Source organism: Numenius arquata, chromosome 10 (assembly GCF_964106895.1).
Source record: "Numenius arquata chromosome 10, bNumArq3.hap1.1, whole genome shotgun sequence".
Classification (NCBI taxonomy): domain Eukaryota; kingdom Metazoa; phylum Chordata; class Aves; order Charadriiformes; family Scolopacidae; genus Numenius; species Numenius arquata.
Window position 1 is genome coordinate 5,659,431 of NC_133585.1, and position 19,755 is coordinate 5,679,185.

General features: G+C 43.4%; 1 protein-coding gene across 2 annotated transcripts in view; it reads right to left on the reverse strand.

Moving 5' to 3' along the window:
• Nucleotides 1–19,755, reverse strand: part of CAMK2G (calcium/calmodulin dependent protein kinase II gamma) — a 121,528-nt gene that overhangs the window by 23,749 nt on the left and 78,024 nt on the right. For both annotated transcript variants that reach the window (XM_074155143.1, XM_074155144.1), the window contains exons 8-13: nucleotides 18,902–18,985; nucleotides 17,940–18,034; nucleotides 15,182–15,304; nucleotides 12,793–12,876; nucleotides 12,073–12,115; nucleotides 2,799–2,839 (exon numbers count right to left, since the gene is read on the reverse strand). In XM_074155143.1, coding sequence (XP_074011244.1) covers nucleotides 2,799–2,839; nucleotides 12,073–12,115; nucleotides 12,793–12,876; nucleotides 15,182–15,304; nucleotides 17,940–18,034; nucleotides 18,902–18,985 — 470 coding nt within the window. The remainder of the gene's footprint in view (nucleotides 1–2,798; nucleotides 2,840–12,072; nucleotides 12,116–12,792; nucleotides 12,877–15,181; nucleotides 15,305–17,939; nucleotides 18,035–18,901; nucleotides 18,986–19,755) is intronic.

Genomic DNA, 19,755 nt, shown 5'->3' on the forward strand with positions numbered 1-19,755 from the left:
TTTCTCTCAAATCTCCATAAGGAATTGATTTCCAAGAAGGTTTTAAGGAGAAAAAAAAAAAACAACAGATCTCACCAAGCAAACAAAACACACATACACCAAAAACCCCAACATCCAACCACCAAAAAACCCAGGAGTCTCCATATCTGGAGGGAACATGAGAAACAGAGTAACCACATGGCATGTGGTCGGCAGCAGACTACAGCTAAAAATACAGCACGCAATGCTTGTTCTAAAGCTACATCTGATGTAAAATTATTTATGTAGGAAGTGTGACTGAAAAGGATACCACAAAGCTGAAAATCTGGTGTTCAAGTCATGGTATCTGTGCCCTGCACTACTGCAATGGGCAAAAAATCACAGTTTGCTACAAGTAATGCAAGACCAGACGCTCTTAACTCAACCAGTCACTGGCACAAGTTGTTTGTCAGAACTACCTAGGATGAAAAAATGGAAGTGGTAAAAGACTACACTGCCAGGGGATGACTAATGGGAAGCACCACCGTACATGTAGACAGCAGGAGCAAGGAAGGAGATAAGCATGTACCCACAGAAGTCCTACAAGAAAAGTGTTAAAGATGTTCTACAGACACACACGGACCACTGCCTGCTCTCTGTCTCGTCCTAACTTAGCACTTGGGGGAATTGACCTCTGCTTTTAAAAGTCTGCATTATTGAGCAAGAGGGTTACTCAAAACACCAGCTTTAAGAAGAAACATGTAATTTCTGAGTTTTGAAGCTTATAGAAATGAGGACTCAAAAGCCACACCTGAAGATCGATGTCATGTGGGGAAAATGAGGCCCTGAGCCCAGGTTGAAAGCATGGAATGCCCCCTGTGGACACCACTCGGGTTCGTGCTGCGGAGAAACACTGCTCTCATACTTAGGAGCAAGGAAGCTGCATTCAGACTCTTGATTGCAGGTCTCCAGTGACCTGCAGAAGTAGAGAAGAGGTTCCCAGAGGGCAACCCCATTCACCATGTACAGAGAATGCCATGCACTCTGATGTACCTTCCACTTTATCACGAGTATTCAATTACATAGACCAGGAACAACATATACTGTGAAGAGTTGAAGAATACTTCAAATCAGGCAGAAAAGCAGATCCAGCTTGACTCTTTTCACAGAGGAAGACACAGTCTTCTCAATGAGTCAAACACCACAAGCTTTCTGTGGAGCTGGAAGTCTCTAACATACAGGTCTCCTTGTAACTACATGACCAGGAAGCTGTGCCTCAAAACCTGTGTGCACATCATCTGTCCATTGCTGGAAGGCTTTGACCCAAGTTGTAGCACTCCCTGAGCACCTGTTGGAAAACAAGAATCCTGAGAAGAAAGTCAATTTTTTCTAGGTAGGTGAAAAGAACTATATAGACATTATCTGCTGCCTTTCCAGCTGCTTCTCCCCTGCCACATCAGGATTTTGAAGCATGTATCTGCTAGTTCTCAGTCCGTAACATTTGGGATCATCCATTCTTATTCCACTGGGATTTTACTGTAGCATTTTCCATATCAACAGATGTGACAACTCAAGCACACTTGCTTTATTAGCACGCGTGTGTTCAATGCATGTCTGTGCAAAAGGCAGGCATGTGCAAAGGCACAAAAGCTCAAAGATAAGTATCCTAGGGCAAGAACAGCAGCTCCACATAGCATTTTGGTCAAAAAAACCCCACAGACTTGCGTGACATTAGGGCAGAACACCGCAGAACTGCAAGAATGCAGGTTTTACTACAGCAGTCCTCAAAATGAACACAACTCTTCCGAAAACACCTCTTTTTTTCCAGCAGCCTGCTTGCATTGTGAGCCCTCCGGAAACAGAGCTTCACTGAAATGGAAAAGGGCAAAGAGAGCAGGAGAGAAAAAGGGTTTTGGTCCCACAATGTGCATGTCAGCCCCCCAGCACGGGGGGAATGAAGACAGTCCACAGTGCAAAACCAGGAGATGAACTATTCCGCCTAATGGCTGTGGAGAAAGGTTTGGACTTCAAATGGAAATACAAGCAAATAAACCAAACCCTACTTTCCCATGTGGATGACCGTTATCCTTCGGAACAGTGAGGGGAAAACAGTGCTTTAGCCCGTAACCGTCTCTACTCTAGTACCAGATGGTAAAGGGCTATTGCCTGCAACAACATACAGCCTTGGGAATGGCCTATTTGACCTCTGGAACTAAAGGATGACCACGCACACAAAGAGTGACAATGAAGTGGGGGAAAAAAATAATTCCCCTTAAGGGAACAAGAGAGTGCCCGGCCCTCAGGATTATGGACCGAACTCTAACAAGAGACTCAGTTTTCATTCTGTCCAAACATGAACATCCGGAGAATTCTCCTTCCCCATCCCTCTTCCCAGCTCAACATTTAGCACGTCCAAGGGGGGAGACAAAGAGATTTTCATGGGGTCGGCTGGGTACCATCAGTCACTGACAATTGTTCTGTGCAACTTCGATACCCAGAAGCATTCTGCACTGAACAGAACAGAATAGTCAGAGGCATGCGTCACACTTGAGCAAGTCCTTGGTCTTTCTATTCCACAGCATTGACCAGTTCCCCATACTTCAGAGAAAGGGGGAAAAGAAATCTTGCTGGTACAACAGTGCACGTAGCTAGTTGTGTGATGTATAAGGTGCATATAAAGAACGTTAAGATCCCACCCGGGGCTTCATAATGATACGCTGAATGTAGCAACCCCAGCCACAGGACAGGTTTTACCCTGGAAGGGGATGGGCACCAGTGAAAGTGGCTGCCTTCTGTTCGGGTGGTGGGAGAGACAGTGAAATGGAAAAGCAAGAGCTTACCTTCACTCCATCTGACTTCTTGTTCAGCAGGCTTTTGGCAGCTGTGGAGAGAAGCAGAAGTAGGTCAGATTTTGGTTTTGAGACTATTCTCTCTCTCCCCACTTCCCTCAGAACTGCACAGGACTTCAGAAGGACAACCATCCTGCTAATTCCTCTCTAACAGCAAGAGACCTGGAAAACAAGGCATCATGAGTCAGTCATCAAATCCATCCTGACAGCAGAGGGTCACCAATCCTATCTATTGTTCACCGAAGTAGGCAAAAACGCTCCCACTTTCACCACCTCAGGAAGACCAAGTCTGAAATGAGACTTCAGAGCTCCTTTATTTCAATCCTCCACTCACACACTGTGACTCCATCCAGTGCCAACAGTTGGGGGGGGGGGGGGGGGGGGGGCAGCGGGTAAAGCTAAAGAAATCTCCCAGATATTTGTAACAGGGTAAAGGTTTTACCCTGAAGTGCAGCCATTCACATAATAGACTTGGCTTATAAAGGGGGGCCTCCTAATTACTGCTATTCAGAGTTACTCTGGAGAAACACCTGGATAGCCAAAGGAAGAGACTGCAGAAGTACAAAAGGCAGCATCTGATAACTGTTTAAAAAAAAAAAAAAAAACAGTGAGAAAAGAGACAGGAACTAGGTTGAATCTCTTCACTGAAAGATAAAGATGTTCTGCTGTGCTCAACTTGAACAACTGGCACTAGCAATGACAGTGAGAGCGCGATAACCACAGAGAGGGAGCCCACAGCAAACGCCTGGCAGAAGGCACACTTGGGACTGAGGATGGAGCTGCTCCATCTATCACAGAAAAGCGTATGTTGACAACGACTGTCAACAGCAAGTCCCCATCTACAACCTCAACAGATATAAACCATAGCTTGCCTACTCATGAAGAATCTATTCAGTTGTTTCAACTTCTGTAAATGGCACGCTAGAGACCTGCTGGACCACCACACTCGCACGCCTCTCCCAAGCAGCATATGGGTCTGGGTACTTGAACTGGATTTTAGCTCCAGCAAAGATGAGGCCTAGAGAAAAGGCAAGTTGTAAGACAATGCTCACATGGCTGTTGAAATACTTGACTCCAGAACACACACGGACCAACTCACGCACAGAGCGCTCAGTCTCTCCCTAGAAGCAACAACATCAGGCAAAAATGTTTTTGCAATATCCAAGCAACTGTTCAAGTTCTACGTTGAAAGCATTTTCCACCCTGCCTTCCCTACCACGTGACCCCACAGATATGGATTAACAAGAGCATATCAGCTGAGCTGCTGCAAATGACTACAGTGTCTCCTCCAATAAAGAGGAGGCACCCTATATAATTTTATTACAATTTCTGAATCGGTCTTTCTAATTCTACTCCCTAATGCAAATATAAAGCTAGATCAGGAATTCTTCTTCATTCCTGCTCTCAGAAACCATCCAAGAACACTGGGAGAACCTTGTACAGAGGTTTTCTGAATGTGATGTATCAAAACAGAGTGCTCCAATGTGCACACGTAAAGGTGGGCAGACAAATTGTCCCAAGCAACCCACCTGCCCTGCGACAGTTTCTTTGCTGGGTGTACACATACTAAAGTATTGCACGACTGAACCTAACAGATAAGTTCTTGCTGCCTTCAAGGCATGATGAAGGAGACCAGCTTGATTCCACATGCAAGTGAGAAGGAGAACAAAGGTGACCATGGGGTCAAAAGGGGCCCAGCATTTATACCACACATACATCAAGGCATCTCACAACAACTGTTGAAAACAAGAAACTGTTATGGCCTTACAACACTCCAGAAGGAGTAAAGGATTCTGCAACTTAACAAATATAAAAAATGGGACATTGCTGAAGTGGAAAAAAAAAAAAAAAAAAATCATCAGAGAAGGGAAACAGCACCACCATATGTCCCGGGAATGACCCAGACACAAACTGGGAAGCAACGTTTTTCACACTTTCTGCAGTTTCCCCAGAAGCTCACATTTGTCTTTGTGGACAAAAGACAGTTAAAAATGGTGTTCTATGGCATTAAAGCAAATTCAGCTGAGAGCCCTTCCGTGTGGCCCGGTGCCATGTAATGCTAATCCAGTGCTCCCCTCGCAGCCTGCCGGTGTAGCCCCACCTTCTGCTACAGCACACATCGTTCTCCCACCAGCCTGCCAGCATCCCAGCACTGCGGAAGGAAACTCAGTCCGTGGTGTATTCAGCACAAGCATCACACAGTGGTTTGTAAGGGCAACCGGAGAGCCCACGAAACGCATTCACCTGCAAAGACAACTGCAGACACCTCAAGCAGAAGGGAGGCACACAGATTTACCCACAGGTCAACTTGTACATGCTGTGAGACAGAAATTAAAGGGGATGCAAGCGTAATTTCTGCAGCAAGCAACAGACAAGACTTTCTGTAACAAGAATAATTTTAGAAGGCAAGCACCACCACCCAACACGCAGCTTAGCAAAGAGAAAACAGGAGGGGGAAAGTTCAAGGACACACAAAGGTGGATTCTTTACTGTTCAGGAAATGGTCTTGTACCCGTGCTCTGCAGTTTTCCAGGCATGACATACTAAGATTTATTTTCACCATCCTTCCCACTTCCTTTAAACATTAAAGGGATTAAATTCCCTCTTCTCAGTGGATTTAACAGTTCCTCTATAATGAAGCAATATAAAGGCACACACTGCTAACCCAGTAGCTTAAAAGCACTGTTCTGTTCCTGGTTTAACAGGACACCCTCTAGTTAATATCTGAAGAGGAACACAAAAGGCCTCCCCAGCACACACCCCATATACTCCTCCTTCTTCCCGCATTTCTCAGTTTTGGCCTCTGTAGGAAACAGCCTGGGCTCTGGACCCTGCTCCTGGCAGAAACACAAATCCCTAATGCTGAACTCATCAGCAATAAACACTGGGTTTGCCCCGTCCCCAGCTGCCAAATCTCAGTTACGTTTCTCATCTTGGTTAAGCTTCCAGAGAGTATTTTTGGGGATGCAGGGATAACACCAAGTTTGCTTTTGTTAAGCCTGACCAACTCATGATGCTAGTCTAGCAGACAGCCCAGCCTCTAAATACAAGCACTTACACCACGAAGAATTTTAGACTTTACTGAGACTTGATTATTAAAATAAAAATTGTATCGTACCAACACAGAATTCCCAATGACATAGAGTTGCAACTTGTCATCCTCATATTCTCAGATCAAAGAAAGTCAGATTAACTAATTCTCAACTTGATGTCACCTCCAGGGCTCACCACAAACCAACCGAGAGTCAGTATAGCCATGAGGAGGCACCTCTGGCTACCATTACAAACAATGCCCACGATTGCAGTGTAACTTCAAGAACATCTATTAAGGACAAGATAGAGCAAAGACTGATGCTCACCTCCCTGCCACAATGGCTATTTAGGCACAAGTCACTCCAGCAGCGGCCATTTAAACACAGCAGAGTGATTTCACAGAAGAGAGGGGAGTTGTCTTGTGTTTTCTACCCTCACTTTGGTTTCTGTCTCGCAGTCCCCCTTCTCTTAGATTCTCCAGTGACTTGCTATGGGAACTTGTTGCAATAGCAATTGCACAGGAACACTATGCGTTAAGTGAGAGACTAATAAAAAGACAGGCTATTTGCATGGGATAATTGCCTGGCAGAATTTACAGCGTGGACTCTTTCTCTTGCTGAAAAGTTGATTTTTTTAATCCTGCTTTGCTATTAACTCCCTCTGCCCTCTAACCAACACCACTGTTCAGAAACGTAGCCAAGCAATAGATGAGCAGCAACATTTAACATAGCCCCCTCAATGAAAAGCCTTCCATGAGGGATACTGTTCCTCAACAAGAGTAGAGTGATTCTATTCAAATAACTGCTACAGGATGAACAAAGGCTCATGACAAGCAGTCAGTCAGACACTTCAAAACACTCTTTTTAAAAAAAGCAGAGAGAGAAGGGTAGAACCAAGTGGAAAGGCAGGTGAAAACCCCAAACCATTAGGCAATGCAAGCCATTCTGTGATCCAGACCCACAGGATCTCTAAACACAGCAGACACTTCCTTTCCTCTCCAGTTCATCTCATCAGGCACAGCCAATACCCAGCACTGTGCACATACTTCCAACGCTTTGGGAAAATCTCAAGGATAGACAGCGTTTGAAGATGCACACCCATCTCCCAGACATGCCCCAATGGTTTTCAGAGAAAGACTAAAAAAGGGAGCATTCATTAAAACTAAATAAAGCCTGAAATACACGACCCAGTGGTGCCCTCTTGGCATGAGCCACAGAGCTCCCAGTTCTCCCACTAGTGAATAATGGGGAAATTGTGTGGGAGCCAGGTGATTTCTTTCTGCTTTTTTTCCACCTCGGCCAGCCTCAGAAAAGCACAACATTGTCCAGAAAGACTATGCACAAAAAGCCCCAAAAAACAAGAGCCAGCCTGACAGTTTGTGACATTTCAATTAACCTTTTTTCAAACACCTTCCCTCCAACGCAGAAATTTCACACCCCGGCAGACACTCTCTTTGCAGGTAATGCATACGTGCACGCACAAACAGGAGCAGAACATTAAGGGGTTGAAATGGGCTGAACACCCATCCTAGTCTTTCAAGCCTGAATGTTCCAGTCTGTCCCAAATTCGAGTTGATAAAAACATGAGAGCACTTCTCTTGCAGTATCACAAAACCCCTTCATTTCCTGACCAACCAAGAAATGAAGGGGTGCAGGGAAAACACCGCGAGAGAAGTCATTCACAGACTCCTCCTGGACTTTAGGGAGAGGAAGATAAAAGTAAAGGGAATTATTAGAATAATTTACATCTACTTTTAATAATAAATTAGACTCTCAGACCACAGTGATAAACATTTAAATGCAGCAATGAAATCCATGTGATTCTGGGAAGCTGCAAAATGGAAGTTTACTTACTGAAGTACACAGCAGGTCCACACTGTAGTAGTTGACCACCATTCTCTGAAACCCCTGCCTGTTTCCTAAGCAACTCAGTAGATACAGAGAAATCACTTAAAAACAACGTAGTATTTCATTAAATGTGACCTCATCTTCTGCTTGGGAAATGTGGATCCCAGTGATCTCGTACTCGTTTATTCAATGCTCTCTGGAAACATCTTGATCAATTATTCCCTCCACATTTTCATGCTTTGAATTCACACCAGGAGGTCAGTGTTCACATGAGTCAGGTAATACAAATTTCTGGTCCTGAATTAATATCTACACAACCAACAAAACATAGCAGAAACTTCAAATATATTATTCACACAATTTTAGCTTCACTTTGCTTAGAGGAAAGAACCCAAATTCCAATCTGAGTATAACTATATATATAAATATACACACACAAAATAGCAAAAATTCAATTTCACAAGCACTTCTGGAAGGTAGTTTTAACAGTACGGTGAAATATTTCAATATTAGTATTATTTCTTCCTTCTTGCTCTTCAGTCAGCTTAAAACCATCTCTGTACAGGTTACACCAAACATGCAGAGGCATATTCAAGCTCTTCTTTACTTAGTTAGAAAGCACTTTGCTCCCTGCGTCTGCCTCCAGCCTCTCTCAACCCAAAACTGCACATCAGAGAGTTAATAAGGATCTGCAGAGACATGTAATGAATTCCAGCTATTGTCACAAGCTGCCATAATAGCTCCCTCACAAAATGGACTTGAGCAAGCAGTGACGATTCCCAAGAAAAAAGCTCAGCATCGGTTAAAGATAAAGGTTTCAGGCATAAGGCTTAATTACATGCAACGTCTGCCTTAGGGTTTATTTTGAACACAGGGCAGCACACAGGGCTTGTGCTTGAACTTGAGAGGAGTGAATTTCAGAGAGTGTGAAAGCTTGTTGAACGGCTCCTCCCCAAATTAACAGTTGCAATCCAGTGAGGAAAACAGTGCGAAAAATTTAATGTAGTCCACTAGTAAGTCTTGCATAAAAAATTACTTATGAGGAAAAGCCACTTCTGAGCACTTTGTGAAGATGGCTGTTTTGAAGATGAAAACCAATTGTGCCCCTCCTTTCACTCAGTTTATAGCAGGCTTACTTTCACCCTTAAGTACTGCATCCCTGAAAACCTTGCCAACTTTCTCCTAGTAATAAATTTACACTTACTTCTCAGAGGGCGATTTAGGAGTTTCTTGCATATGACCCAATCAACCGATTTACCTGACTGTACTTCTGCAAGTGAAGTGAACGCAGATCAGAGCAGTGTTTGCCTGGATCATCTGAACACCAAAAACCATAGGTGAGCACCCAAATCATCCTGTGTATACCCTGTGTGGATCTAAAGATCCCACAGCCAAGTTTAGATGGCGATGTTCCCTCTCGTGGCGGAGTGAATACCTACCAGAGTGTGGACAGAAGCTACGAATCCCTTACTATAAGCAGGTCTCAGTTTCCTGACTTACACTGAAAGAAGCACAACTCCACCTGCTTTTAACAAATAGCCTACAGCTGACCTGAGACACAACCTTTTAAAAGAACCATAAACAGCCAATATTAAATTGTTGGATATACCATAACTGGGGAAAGAAGAGAATTCACATTCTTTTATCTTTAGGAACTGACTTGGGGCAAAAGGCACCTAGCAAGCAACAGATTCCTCGCAAAAGAACAGAAATTTTTTTTTTTTTTGCTTTGTAAAGTAAGATTTTTTGATGAGAATAAAAGAGAAAGAGTACTGCTACAAACTCTTCAAGAATACCATTTGTCACAAGCTAAAACCACACCGTCAAATGAAGGAACTTCACATTACAAGATGTGTGACAGCAGAGATAGTAATGGCAACAGGATTAAAGAAATCCTCTCATATTTCCTGCAGATAGTATTATCACGCCTAATTAATTGATACCAGGGTCACATGAGCCTTCGTTTTCCTCTTGGTTCAAAACATCTGCGAAGAAGCTTTTAGAAGATCTCATCCCCAGACAGGAAGAAGCTTCGCTCTTCATAAATCTCGTTCCCTGTCTGCTGGGAATGGGGCTTTTAGAGGCCCACAAAACAGTGTCACCCAATTAGAGAAAATAAAACACCCTTAAAGTCTTCAGGGAAAGAAACAAGTACAATAGTACTTAGAAATATCAGAACTTTTCAAGCGCAATTAGATGACCTGTCATGATAGGAAAAGTCTGAGCTCTACCCAAAGTTCCCACATGGACTTTACAACTTTTTTGCTTTCAGTTAGCACGTACTTATTCTTCAGTTCCAGCAGATTTATGTATTTCAATTGCAGCAATTAAAAATGTAAGTAAATTAAATAATAATTTTTAAAAGTCAAGCTCATATTACACACAGTCCTGCAAAGAAAACAAGAGCAGCTGATCTCGCCACTTTCAAAACACATCAAGATAGGAATAGCTAAGATCCGCAGAGGCTATAAAAGCTTTGCATCTAAATTTACATTTCTTTTTGGACCCTTTTTCAGCGCTTCTCATTTCCTGGGATCACAGCCTGTATTCAACGCAGAACTCGGTGACACTGAGAAGCCTGCACTCACTATGGGCCACCTAGGATTTCCTTCTCTTCAGCTGTTAACTGAAGCGGATCCAGCAGCTCCAGCCCTTGAGACAGAGAAGAATGAGCAGAGCAAGCCCTTTCCTCCTCGATACTAGCTCAGGGAATAAGGGGATGTATAGGTCACACACCATTAAGAACCACCCTTCTCTCAGGCATATCATGTACTCAAAATCTGGGCCACAGGAGATTTTCCTACCCAAGCACTTCTGCAGCTTCATTAGAAGTGACAACATTTGCAGACTGAAAATGAATCTAAAACTGCTGCTTAAAAAAAATAAAAACCCTGACTACTTCAGAATCATCAATTAAGTGAAATTAAAACTAGCTGTGTGAATAGATCAAAAATCATTCATACCAGCAGAAAGCCCAAGAAAATGTTAAGTTTTGTACAGTCCTGTGGAAGCTCTGTCATTGTGCCGTAGCTCCTCAAACAGTTATTTCAGAATCATTCTCAGAAAATAATGTATAATTTTTAAGTCCTGTAATATCCTGGGACAGGTGAATGGAGAAAATTGTTCTCTCCCTTTAAGGCCAAACTATCAGAAATGCAGTAAAGAGAAATCACTGTAGCCACAAAGTAGTCCTGACATATTGGCACAGGTTCACCTGAAAGCAAGAACCAAGGAAAACCATTCTGAAGCTGCTGAGGGTTGTCCGTTCATTGTGGCTTGATTTCACATCCTTTAATTCTTTTTTTTTTTTTTTTTTTTTTTTTAAATCACTATACAGGAGGTTAAAAATGCTGCCTTGGTTTCACGAAAGAATGTATGCATGAATGTGCACTTTGAATGCTGGGATGATCATTTCACAGAGGTTTTCATTCAAATTACAAGTTTATTGTAACATCACCCAGAACATAAGTATTGGTATCCACCATTAGTAAATGGCCTGAAGAAATTAATACACTTCCATTTCATTCATCATCACTTATAATCCATACAGCAGAATTTCACTTGAGAGTAACTGTAGTCAGGTCCAATAAAAATCTGACTCATGCATTCAATGATTGCCCTTTTTAAAAGAGAAACAAAAATGGCAAAGAGGGCAAAGCAAGCAATCAATCCCACAAACCAAAAGCACTTGGAAACAGGTTTTCCACCCAAAGGGAAATGAACGTAGATAAGACTGCATCACCTAGATGTGCTGAGACAAGACAATCATCTTCCAAAAAGCACTGATTTGCATGTTGAGATTTGCATTTTCAGTAAGTGCACTACGTAATGCAGTTGGGTGGGAGCCAGACTACCAGTTATTAAGCTTAAAAGGATGAAAACCAATTCTGAGACTTCAAGAAGGAAAACTCTAATAGCCAGATGCTTCAGATCCATTTATGATGAGTCAAAGTAATACAATATCCAAATAGCTCCTGGCCCTGTTCTCACCAATATTATTACTTGCCCTGTGTCCCTGCCTCAGGTCTAAAGGAATCGCTGCTACCTAGTAAGAGTTCTTGACTCCTGGCTTCAGATGGGAAAGCTAATAAATGCCAGCTAGAATTTCCCCAAAATAACCTGATAACAAAATATCATGAGGGGATTGTGGCAGCTGACTTTATTTGTGTTTTATACCAGGCTGCAGCACCATGTGCTCCTCCCCAAAAAATCACTCCCTATTTCACACTGGTCACCTGCCAAGGCAAAGCAATCACCATTACACCCTGATGAATTGTGAGCAGGTTTCCTCCCCTCCTACTCAACCCCCAAAATGGTTGAAATATCCCCCGACTCACTCACGCAAAACAAAACCAAAGGAAGGGATGGGAACAGAGAGAACTTACCTGAAAAATTCCGAGACACAAGCATCGTCGTGAGGATTGCACCCTGTGGGGAAGAGAAAGCAGGGATAACAGAGAATGTCACCCACTTCAGAAAGGGTCTGGGCTGACCCACAGAAAACACAGTGCCTCTGGTGCCAAAGCAGAGGTATCCCAATGCTATCCTGGAAAGTCCTAATGTATCCAGGACTCCCACACATGGCTGTTGGACCTGACACAGGACCACTTGGAGTCCTGCCTTTCTAGAGCAGCAGCTAGAGGCCAGGCAGGACAGCCGAGGGAATCTAAAATGGCACTAAGAATTATGCTTAGTTAGACGTATAGTTGCTTCCTGGCTTTCAAACAGCAGATAACTGCTTCATGAACAGGCCAGAGACTTTGTTCTAATTACAGGCAACCAACACACTATTACTGGGAGGCAGAGAGTGGTCAGAACTAAAAGCCTCAGGATTTAAGAACTAGTTGCTCTATTTCAACTCTCTGGCAGAAAGTAGAAGGGGTAATTATGTAGCAGAAGATGCACGGGAAACTTACAGCTTTGGAGAAAGAAACTACCCAGCTTCTCCATACGCTACTTTAGTACCCTGTACTGGAGGCCCACATAAGGTACTTCACTAACATTAGTGAGATGAACATAAAAAAAAATATACTGTTTCTAGGAAGGCATAAACCTGAAATTCAGGGGATTAAAAGCAAATTTAGGGCAAAGTAACATATACTTACCTTTAGCTTCCTTCTTGCGTTGAACTTTCTCAAGCATTCCACAGTCTCCTGCCTGTGCATCATGGAAGCGACAGTGGATCGTTGCTGAAAAACAGGAAAAGCAAAAGATCAAGAACATACTCTAACTGAATCAGCCAGGGCAGTTTGCTCCACTCGCACACAGCCGTGCCATGCAAGCTGACACGGCCAAGCCTCCCACCACTGCTTGGCTGCAAAACACTGCAACCGCCTCATAACTTAAGAACTTCCCAATATAGCAAGACACTTTAAGTCAAGGTTGGCTATTACAGGACTGTGCCCAAGAAACTCTATGATCGAGGTACAGGTGAGTGTCAATGCTCCCTGTCTCTTCTGCACACAAATGGATCAAGACAACGTCAAATGAACAAGCGTACCCATGGGGGACTGAGTTAGAGGCACTACAGAAAAGATCCGAGTTGCATTAATCACAGCTCTAAGGAGAAATTCAAGCAGTAAGTGAACACCACCCAGTGGTAGCCTTCCTGGACATGGCAACTCCCTGAATGCAAGTGCTTGTCTAGCAGAGGCCTCAGTATCTTTGCGTCGGTTTTGCAGAAACAGATTTTCAGTGTGTAAGAGGGAAGATCGTATAGCTCTATTGTACCAAAGCAAAAACCTCAGCGTAACCTCCAGCTGGTGACGCATACCTGTCACCCACAGAAGATGGGGATCCCACCAGCTGCAAAAAGAGAACTTCCCAGAAGTGTTGCCAGTCATCGAGAGCACATGAGGAAACCAGAGACTGATGCTGCCAGGCATTTGGAGCACATGAGGAAACCAGAGACTGATGCCAAAGTAGCTGTTGCTCTTGCATAGAGCCACAAGCCTGAACTCCCTTTACAAGGACAGTGGGTGCATTACTAACTTGGCAGATCAGCGTGTACAAACCCTTCATTACCCTTCTGCTTGGAAAAAATTCTGCAATACCCTAAAGAACTGTAAACCATGCTCATATTCAGCTAGTTTCATGGGAAGTCTCCGCTTTGATCCTGTCGTCAAAGCCAGTCATCAGCTGCAGGACACACGGCAGCTGGAGGGAGAATGAAGCTCAACTGCCCTCTAAAAACTTTGGTGGTCACTGTTCATCCAGCATCTTCAGGAGCGACACTGATGTCCAGTTGTTCAATGACGCTTACAGGAGTCAGGACGTGTACTTCAGAAGTTCAGTGATGCTAAGAAACTCGGTGTCTCAGATAAACTTTTAAGATTTCCTGCCACGTTTACTTCAGAGGAGCAATAGATCTCCAGAAAGAAAACATATGTTGCACGAACAGAGACTGCAGAGCGAATGGAAGCAACAGACTCAACGGGAGGCAGTTTGGGTGAGAGGCTGAAAGGGCTGTGAAGTGAAATCAAACTCCCCATAACTCAGAGAAGGAAAGCCTCTCTCGAACTGTTCTGGATTATGTTGCCACGGGGAGCGAGCTATCGTAACACATACAGTTTTGGTTACAGGCATTGGGACACAAGTTAAATACGCAGGAACTGCTATTGATTACAAGCACGCAAGGATTAAAAAAAACAGAGATGCAAGGTCTCAGCCAGAGTGACGTTTTGACTTCCAAGGAACTTGCATCACTTTACAGCAGACACTACACTCCTGTTACACAGATGTTCACATAAGTAAGTTTAAATTGCTAATTTGTTGGTTTGTGGCAGAAGGAAAAAACGACCACAGTTTCTCAGTAACAAATGAGGAAAGGAATACACTAGACACATCCTAGAAAGCAGAAGTATGCTGTGGTATTGCAAGAGCATCTGGTTAGACTTAGGTGGAACTATTTCATCCTGCGGAGATAAAAGTGCACTGTTGCTGCCCTCCCCTACTCCCAGCTGCATTCTGCGATTTCCTTGCCAGCTTTGCAAAAGATTAAAAATACTTCTGTGTGGGGTTTGGCAACGCAGAAACTACATTCACAGAACAGCAAAAAATTTTTTGCTGATTTCAAGTTTACAGCCAGTTAGGCTGCAGCACAGCAGAAACGTTCCAACATCACAAAGATGAACGCGATAACCTGAAGTAGAGATGAAGAACAAAATAATCCTAAAAGATTTTATCTGATGCCAAACTCCACCTGACATTTTAGGATGATATGGATTGGAACAGGAGGCATGGGGAAAACAAGAAACTAAGGACATCATAACACTTCTCAAAGAATAAGGGATTTTTTTTCCTACAGTGGCAATAAAAGCACCACAGCATGACAAAGTTGGCTTGTTGAAGGTCAGCCTCCAAAAAAAAAAAATAAAAAAAAAAATCACAATTTGAAATACTTAAAATATTCTGGGTTCCTCTGCAGCTCAGTCTTCTTGACATGTCAGCTCAGGGTAAATCACAAATCAATCTGTAACAGAGGGAAACACTTACGCAGACCCATGGATGTTTGAGAGCTTGGTCAGCCGTGATGCGCTTTGCTGGGTTTATCGTCAGCATCTGGTTGATCAAGTTCTTGGCTTCAGGAGTCACAGTGTCCCACTCAGGTGATGGGAACTGAAAGGAAGAAGGAACAGGCAATGAACTGAAAATATCTCCTACTAGCAGAAGAGATTCTCCCTCCTACACAGCTGAATTCCAGCTTTTGCCCTTTTGATACCAGGGCTAACATATTTGCAAAAAAAATCAATTTTTATGAAAACCCACGCTGAACAAAAATCATACAGAATCCAGCAAATGAATGGTACCAGGCAGCAGGACACACCTGTACCATTCACTAGACACAGGCAGGAAGATTAATAGTTTAAAAGCCTTTCAGGAATCACTCAGACTTTTGAATTTCTTTCACACTCAACAGTCAAAAAAGTAAAGCCACAGATTTTTTTTTTTTTAATTGAGTTCTGACACAAAAAACACAAGCACTATCCTTTTACGCCACCTTGCTCTTTCTCCAGCATGCTAAAAAGCTGTAACAGCATATGCAAAAAACACAAACACTTTACTACAGCAAAACCTCATGAAAGCGAAAACTGCTAATAGAGACCATCCAGCCCATCAGGTATATATTTCCCACCATAAAGCACAATATCCTGGAACAATACCGGTCACTTCGGTGTAGCAACCCACCAGCAAGTTATTAGCAAGCACCTACCATACCAGAAATCATTACTTGGGGAGCAAGAGAGATGTCATAGCGGATGGGAATACAGAAGCATGGAAACAGAGAGAAGAATCTCAAGTATTTCAGTTGCTGATCATCCACGAGGGGTAACTGCTCTCTCCCATAATTCCAGTAATGATCAAGATGAGATATTTATGGCATCCTCCAGATGCTTGCATGTGCTATCGATGACAGCATGCTGAGATTAAATGCAGTACATCTCACTCCTATGATTCTACTGTACAAATACAGGTGAACTTGAGAACACGAAGATAAATGTGCTGTTGGGATAAAAGTCCCATGTCTTTAAGGATGGGGGGGGAAGATTGATCTACCCTCAGAACATTTCCCTACAGTACTACAACATTTAGAAAAAGTTTACCCCATCTCTTTTTTCCTGCATTTTGTGCTTTGCTCAATTGGGTCATAAAAATACACCATATTTGATTTACATATAATCCTATTTCTGCATTCTCAGGCATCAGCAAGGCATTATACAATTTGTTCTGAGAACATTGCAAGAGACTACTCAAAAATTACGATACCGAGCTCTTGGCCAGGACGCTTTCCCACCACCCCAACTCTAAAGTATTCATGGTAATGCCTTGCAAAGCCCATACCCAACAGCACAAACTCCAACTCACAGTTGCCACTTCCTCTATGGTCAAGACACATCAACAGACCAGTCCAGTGCATTCTCAGTGCTGGTGTAAGGACACCAGGGGCCGGTACGCCAGTAAAACTTGAGCTGTTTTCTACCAGGCAAAACAGGGGAGGAATCTACTGCTACTTGTGCAATACAGGTAAGATTTCAAAAACAAGGGGTAGATAGGAAGCATCAGGCACTTCACTCCTCGTGACTTACAGAAAGAGTTAGATATTTAACCCCTGAAGTACTTTGAAAATCCCCATCGATATAATTAGTGCAAAAACACTTCAAAAGAGAACAAGCAACACAGAAACAAGAGGAAGGCAAGAGAAGAACACAAGTCCATTTAAGGCCATCAAGTACAAAGACATCACTTTCCTTTCACTCAGGAAGCCACTGAGCCAGGACACGGGGTTAGGCAGACCTTTGTTCTCACCAGTAGAGCCGCTCTCATGGTCTCAGGCACAGAGGCTGGGAGGTAACTGGGGTCCAGCAAAACCCTCGCTAGTTTTTCGTTTTTCTTCTTTTTTTTTTTTTTTTAAATACAAACCACAAGACAGTCTACAAAATTAACTCCCCAACTTCCTCTTGATATTCACGCCCACAGGTTTTGAGCTACGATTTCCAGGAATTCCTTCTTCCCTCCCAAGCCTCTCCTTACACATTATGTCAAATATTCAAGCTGTGGTACCCAAACCACATTTTACACCACCTTTGCTCCCCAGTACTAATCTCCTTGCTATTCCTCTCCTTCAGGCACCTTTTCGCACCTCAGTTTTGCCATGCCCCGAGAATTGTTCCATGAACTGCTTTAGCTTTTTACCAGAACCTCCAACCCACCACGCTGATTCCCACCACAAAGCCACCCCTCCAAAGGCACCTGCCATTCAATCTTCTCACTGGGCTTCACGCTTTCCACAGCTGGAAGAAATTCCACTGTGGCAATGAGGAGACCAGAGGCCATAATTTAAGCTATTATTCTACAGATTACTTCCCCATACTTTTAATTAGGCCTTGATAAAAACAGGCTCCTGCCTTCTATCTTCCAACTCTGCTCCCCTGAAAGTTAGCATTGGCAACATCTGCAGCACTTTGTGGTCAATCCACTAGAAGACACCATTTCCCACCATCTGCATTTTCAGATCTGCATTTCCCTAACGACCAGCAATGTCCTGGTGCCCACTGCGATGCTTTCCACATATCCTTTCTGTCGCCCCAAACAGTACTGTATCCCAGGCAGTGAAGACAACGAGGTGTATGAACACGTCAAACATCACTTTGCAGAGTAGCTTGGGGCCTGCTGCTGGACACCAAGTAAGATAGTGCCACATTTTGGATGGCTTCTACACCCATGCAGGTACTCAGCAAGAAAGTGCCCTTACGTCATAGGCTCCGGCTTTGATCTGCTGATAGAGTTTGTGCTGATCTTCATCCCAAAAGGGAGGGTACCCCACTAGCAATATGTACAGAATCACTCCTGGGAGGGAGAGACACAGATACACTATGGTTAGGCTAATATGCCAATTATTCCTTCAGCCCCTCTTCCTTCCCTCTTGACAGTCCCCAAGGCAATGATTGCTCTATATCTTCATTTGCCATAATATTTAGCCTTCCAAGGTAGAGAAAGACAGTACAGATCTCTCCTCTGCTGAACCTCACCCTGGCACTTCATGTTCTGCTCAATCCCAGCTGCCAGGAGCTAGAGCAAAGTGGATTATGTCCTTCTACCCTCCTCTGTCTATCGTGGCTGGTGAGCCACAACTCCCAGCTGCTCTCAGAATAAAATGAAGCCACATCCCTTGGGGCTGCTGGGCAGCAAGGGACTTTTTAGGAAGGTCTAGGCTTTGAGATGCTTACTGTGCATGGTCTTGGGACAAAAATGCCACTGACAAAGCTAATACTCCTGGCCTGCAGAGAACCATTTAGTCCCTGTCAGGCAACACTGATATCACATATCTTTAAACTTCTTGGTCCCAGATACATTTACACTTTATTTTTAACTTTCAAAAAAATCAGCTCTCTTCAGTATTTCATCTTCTACATAGTTAGTGTAATAGGAAATTGTTATCTAAACAACTGACTCTGCAAAGCATAGACAGGTCCTATCTCTTGAGTCTCAAACATCTGATCGATGGCCTGAGGAAAGGATTAGAAGCCAGAATCAAATGAGTTCAGGCTCCAGTATTAGCTCCATCTACACAAGGTGCTTATCCTCAAGTGTGCCTTCATCTCTCCACCCAATAAGAAGGAGCACTGCACACCCTCCCAGCAATAGGTTATAAGGAATTGCTCTTCTACATGAAACAGTGTTGTTTAAGTGTAAAACGTTGTGACAGACTCTTACCACATGCCCATATATCCACTGGTTTTCCATATGGATCTTTTCTTAAGACTTCAGGGGAGAGGTAGCCTGGAGTGCCAGCAAACCCTGCAAGGAAATGGATGATATGAAGTACTTACATTACCCAAACAGAAGATATCTTGCCATATTACAAAATCCACTAGTGGTAACCAGCAAATTCCAAGAGCCATTTCCCACCCTTCATCTCATATTTGATAGAACTACGTCTTGGCAAAACAACAGAAAGAGGTTTTTTTTTAAAAAAAAAAAGGAAAAGAAAATCAGATGGTATCAACCATCTATGTATTGCAGGAAAAACAGAAAAGAAAGAGGGATCGTGTCAACCAGCTGAGCACAAACCCATGTGCCAGGCCTTACATCATTGTTACAAACAATGGCTTGGAGTTTGAAAACACAAGACACAGATGGGACACATCCAGTTGCCAAACAGTGTGGGCAGACCAGGAGAAGCAGCCATCTCTCCAGAATCTCCCCAGCACTGCAGAGTCTCAGAGCTGATGTTTAGCCTGAGAAGGTCTCATTTCTAATTACGTTTCAGCTAAACAAAGATAAGGCCAGATCCAAATGTGCCTGAGGAAGGCCAGGTCAAATGCATTTCTGTAAAATGACCAAACAGAATTCCAGATGTCTACACTCCTGAGCAGTACGAAAGTTCAGGTCAGGGTCTAAACTTAGCAGCTGCATTCATCTCTGACACTAGCATGTGCTGTAAACCAAGAAGAAAAATAGAGAAATACATAGCCATTTTTTCTGTCTTTATCATATTCTTTCCTCTATTGCACCTAGGCTCGTGCCCAAGGACCCAAAGGCCGAGATGCTTGGAAAGAGAAGGCAAT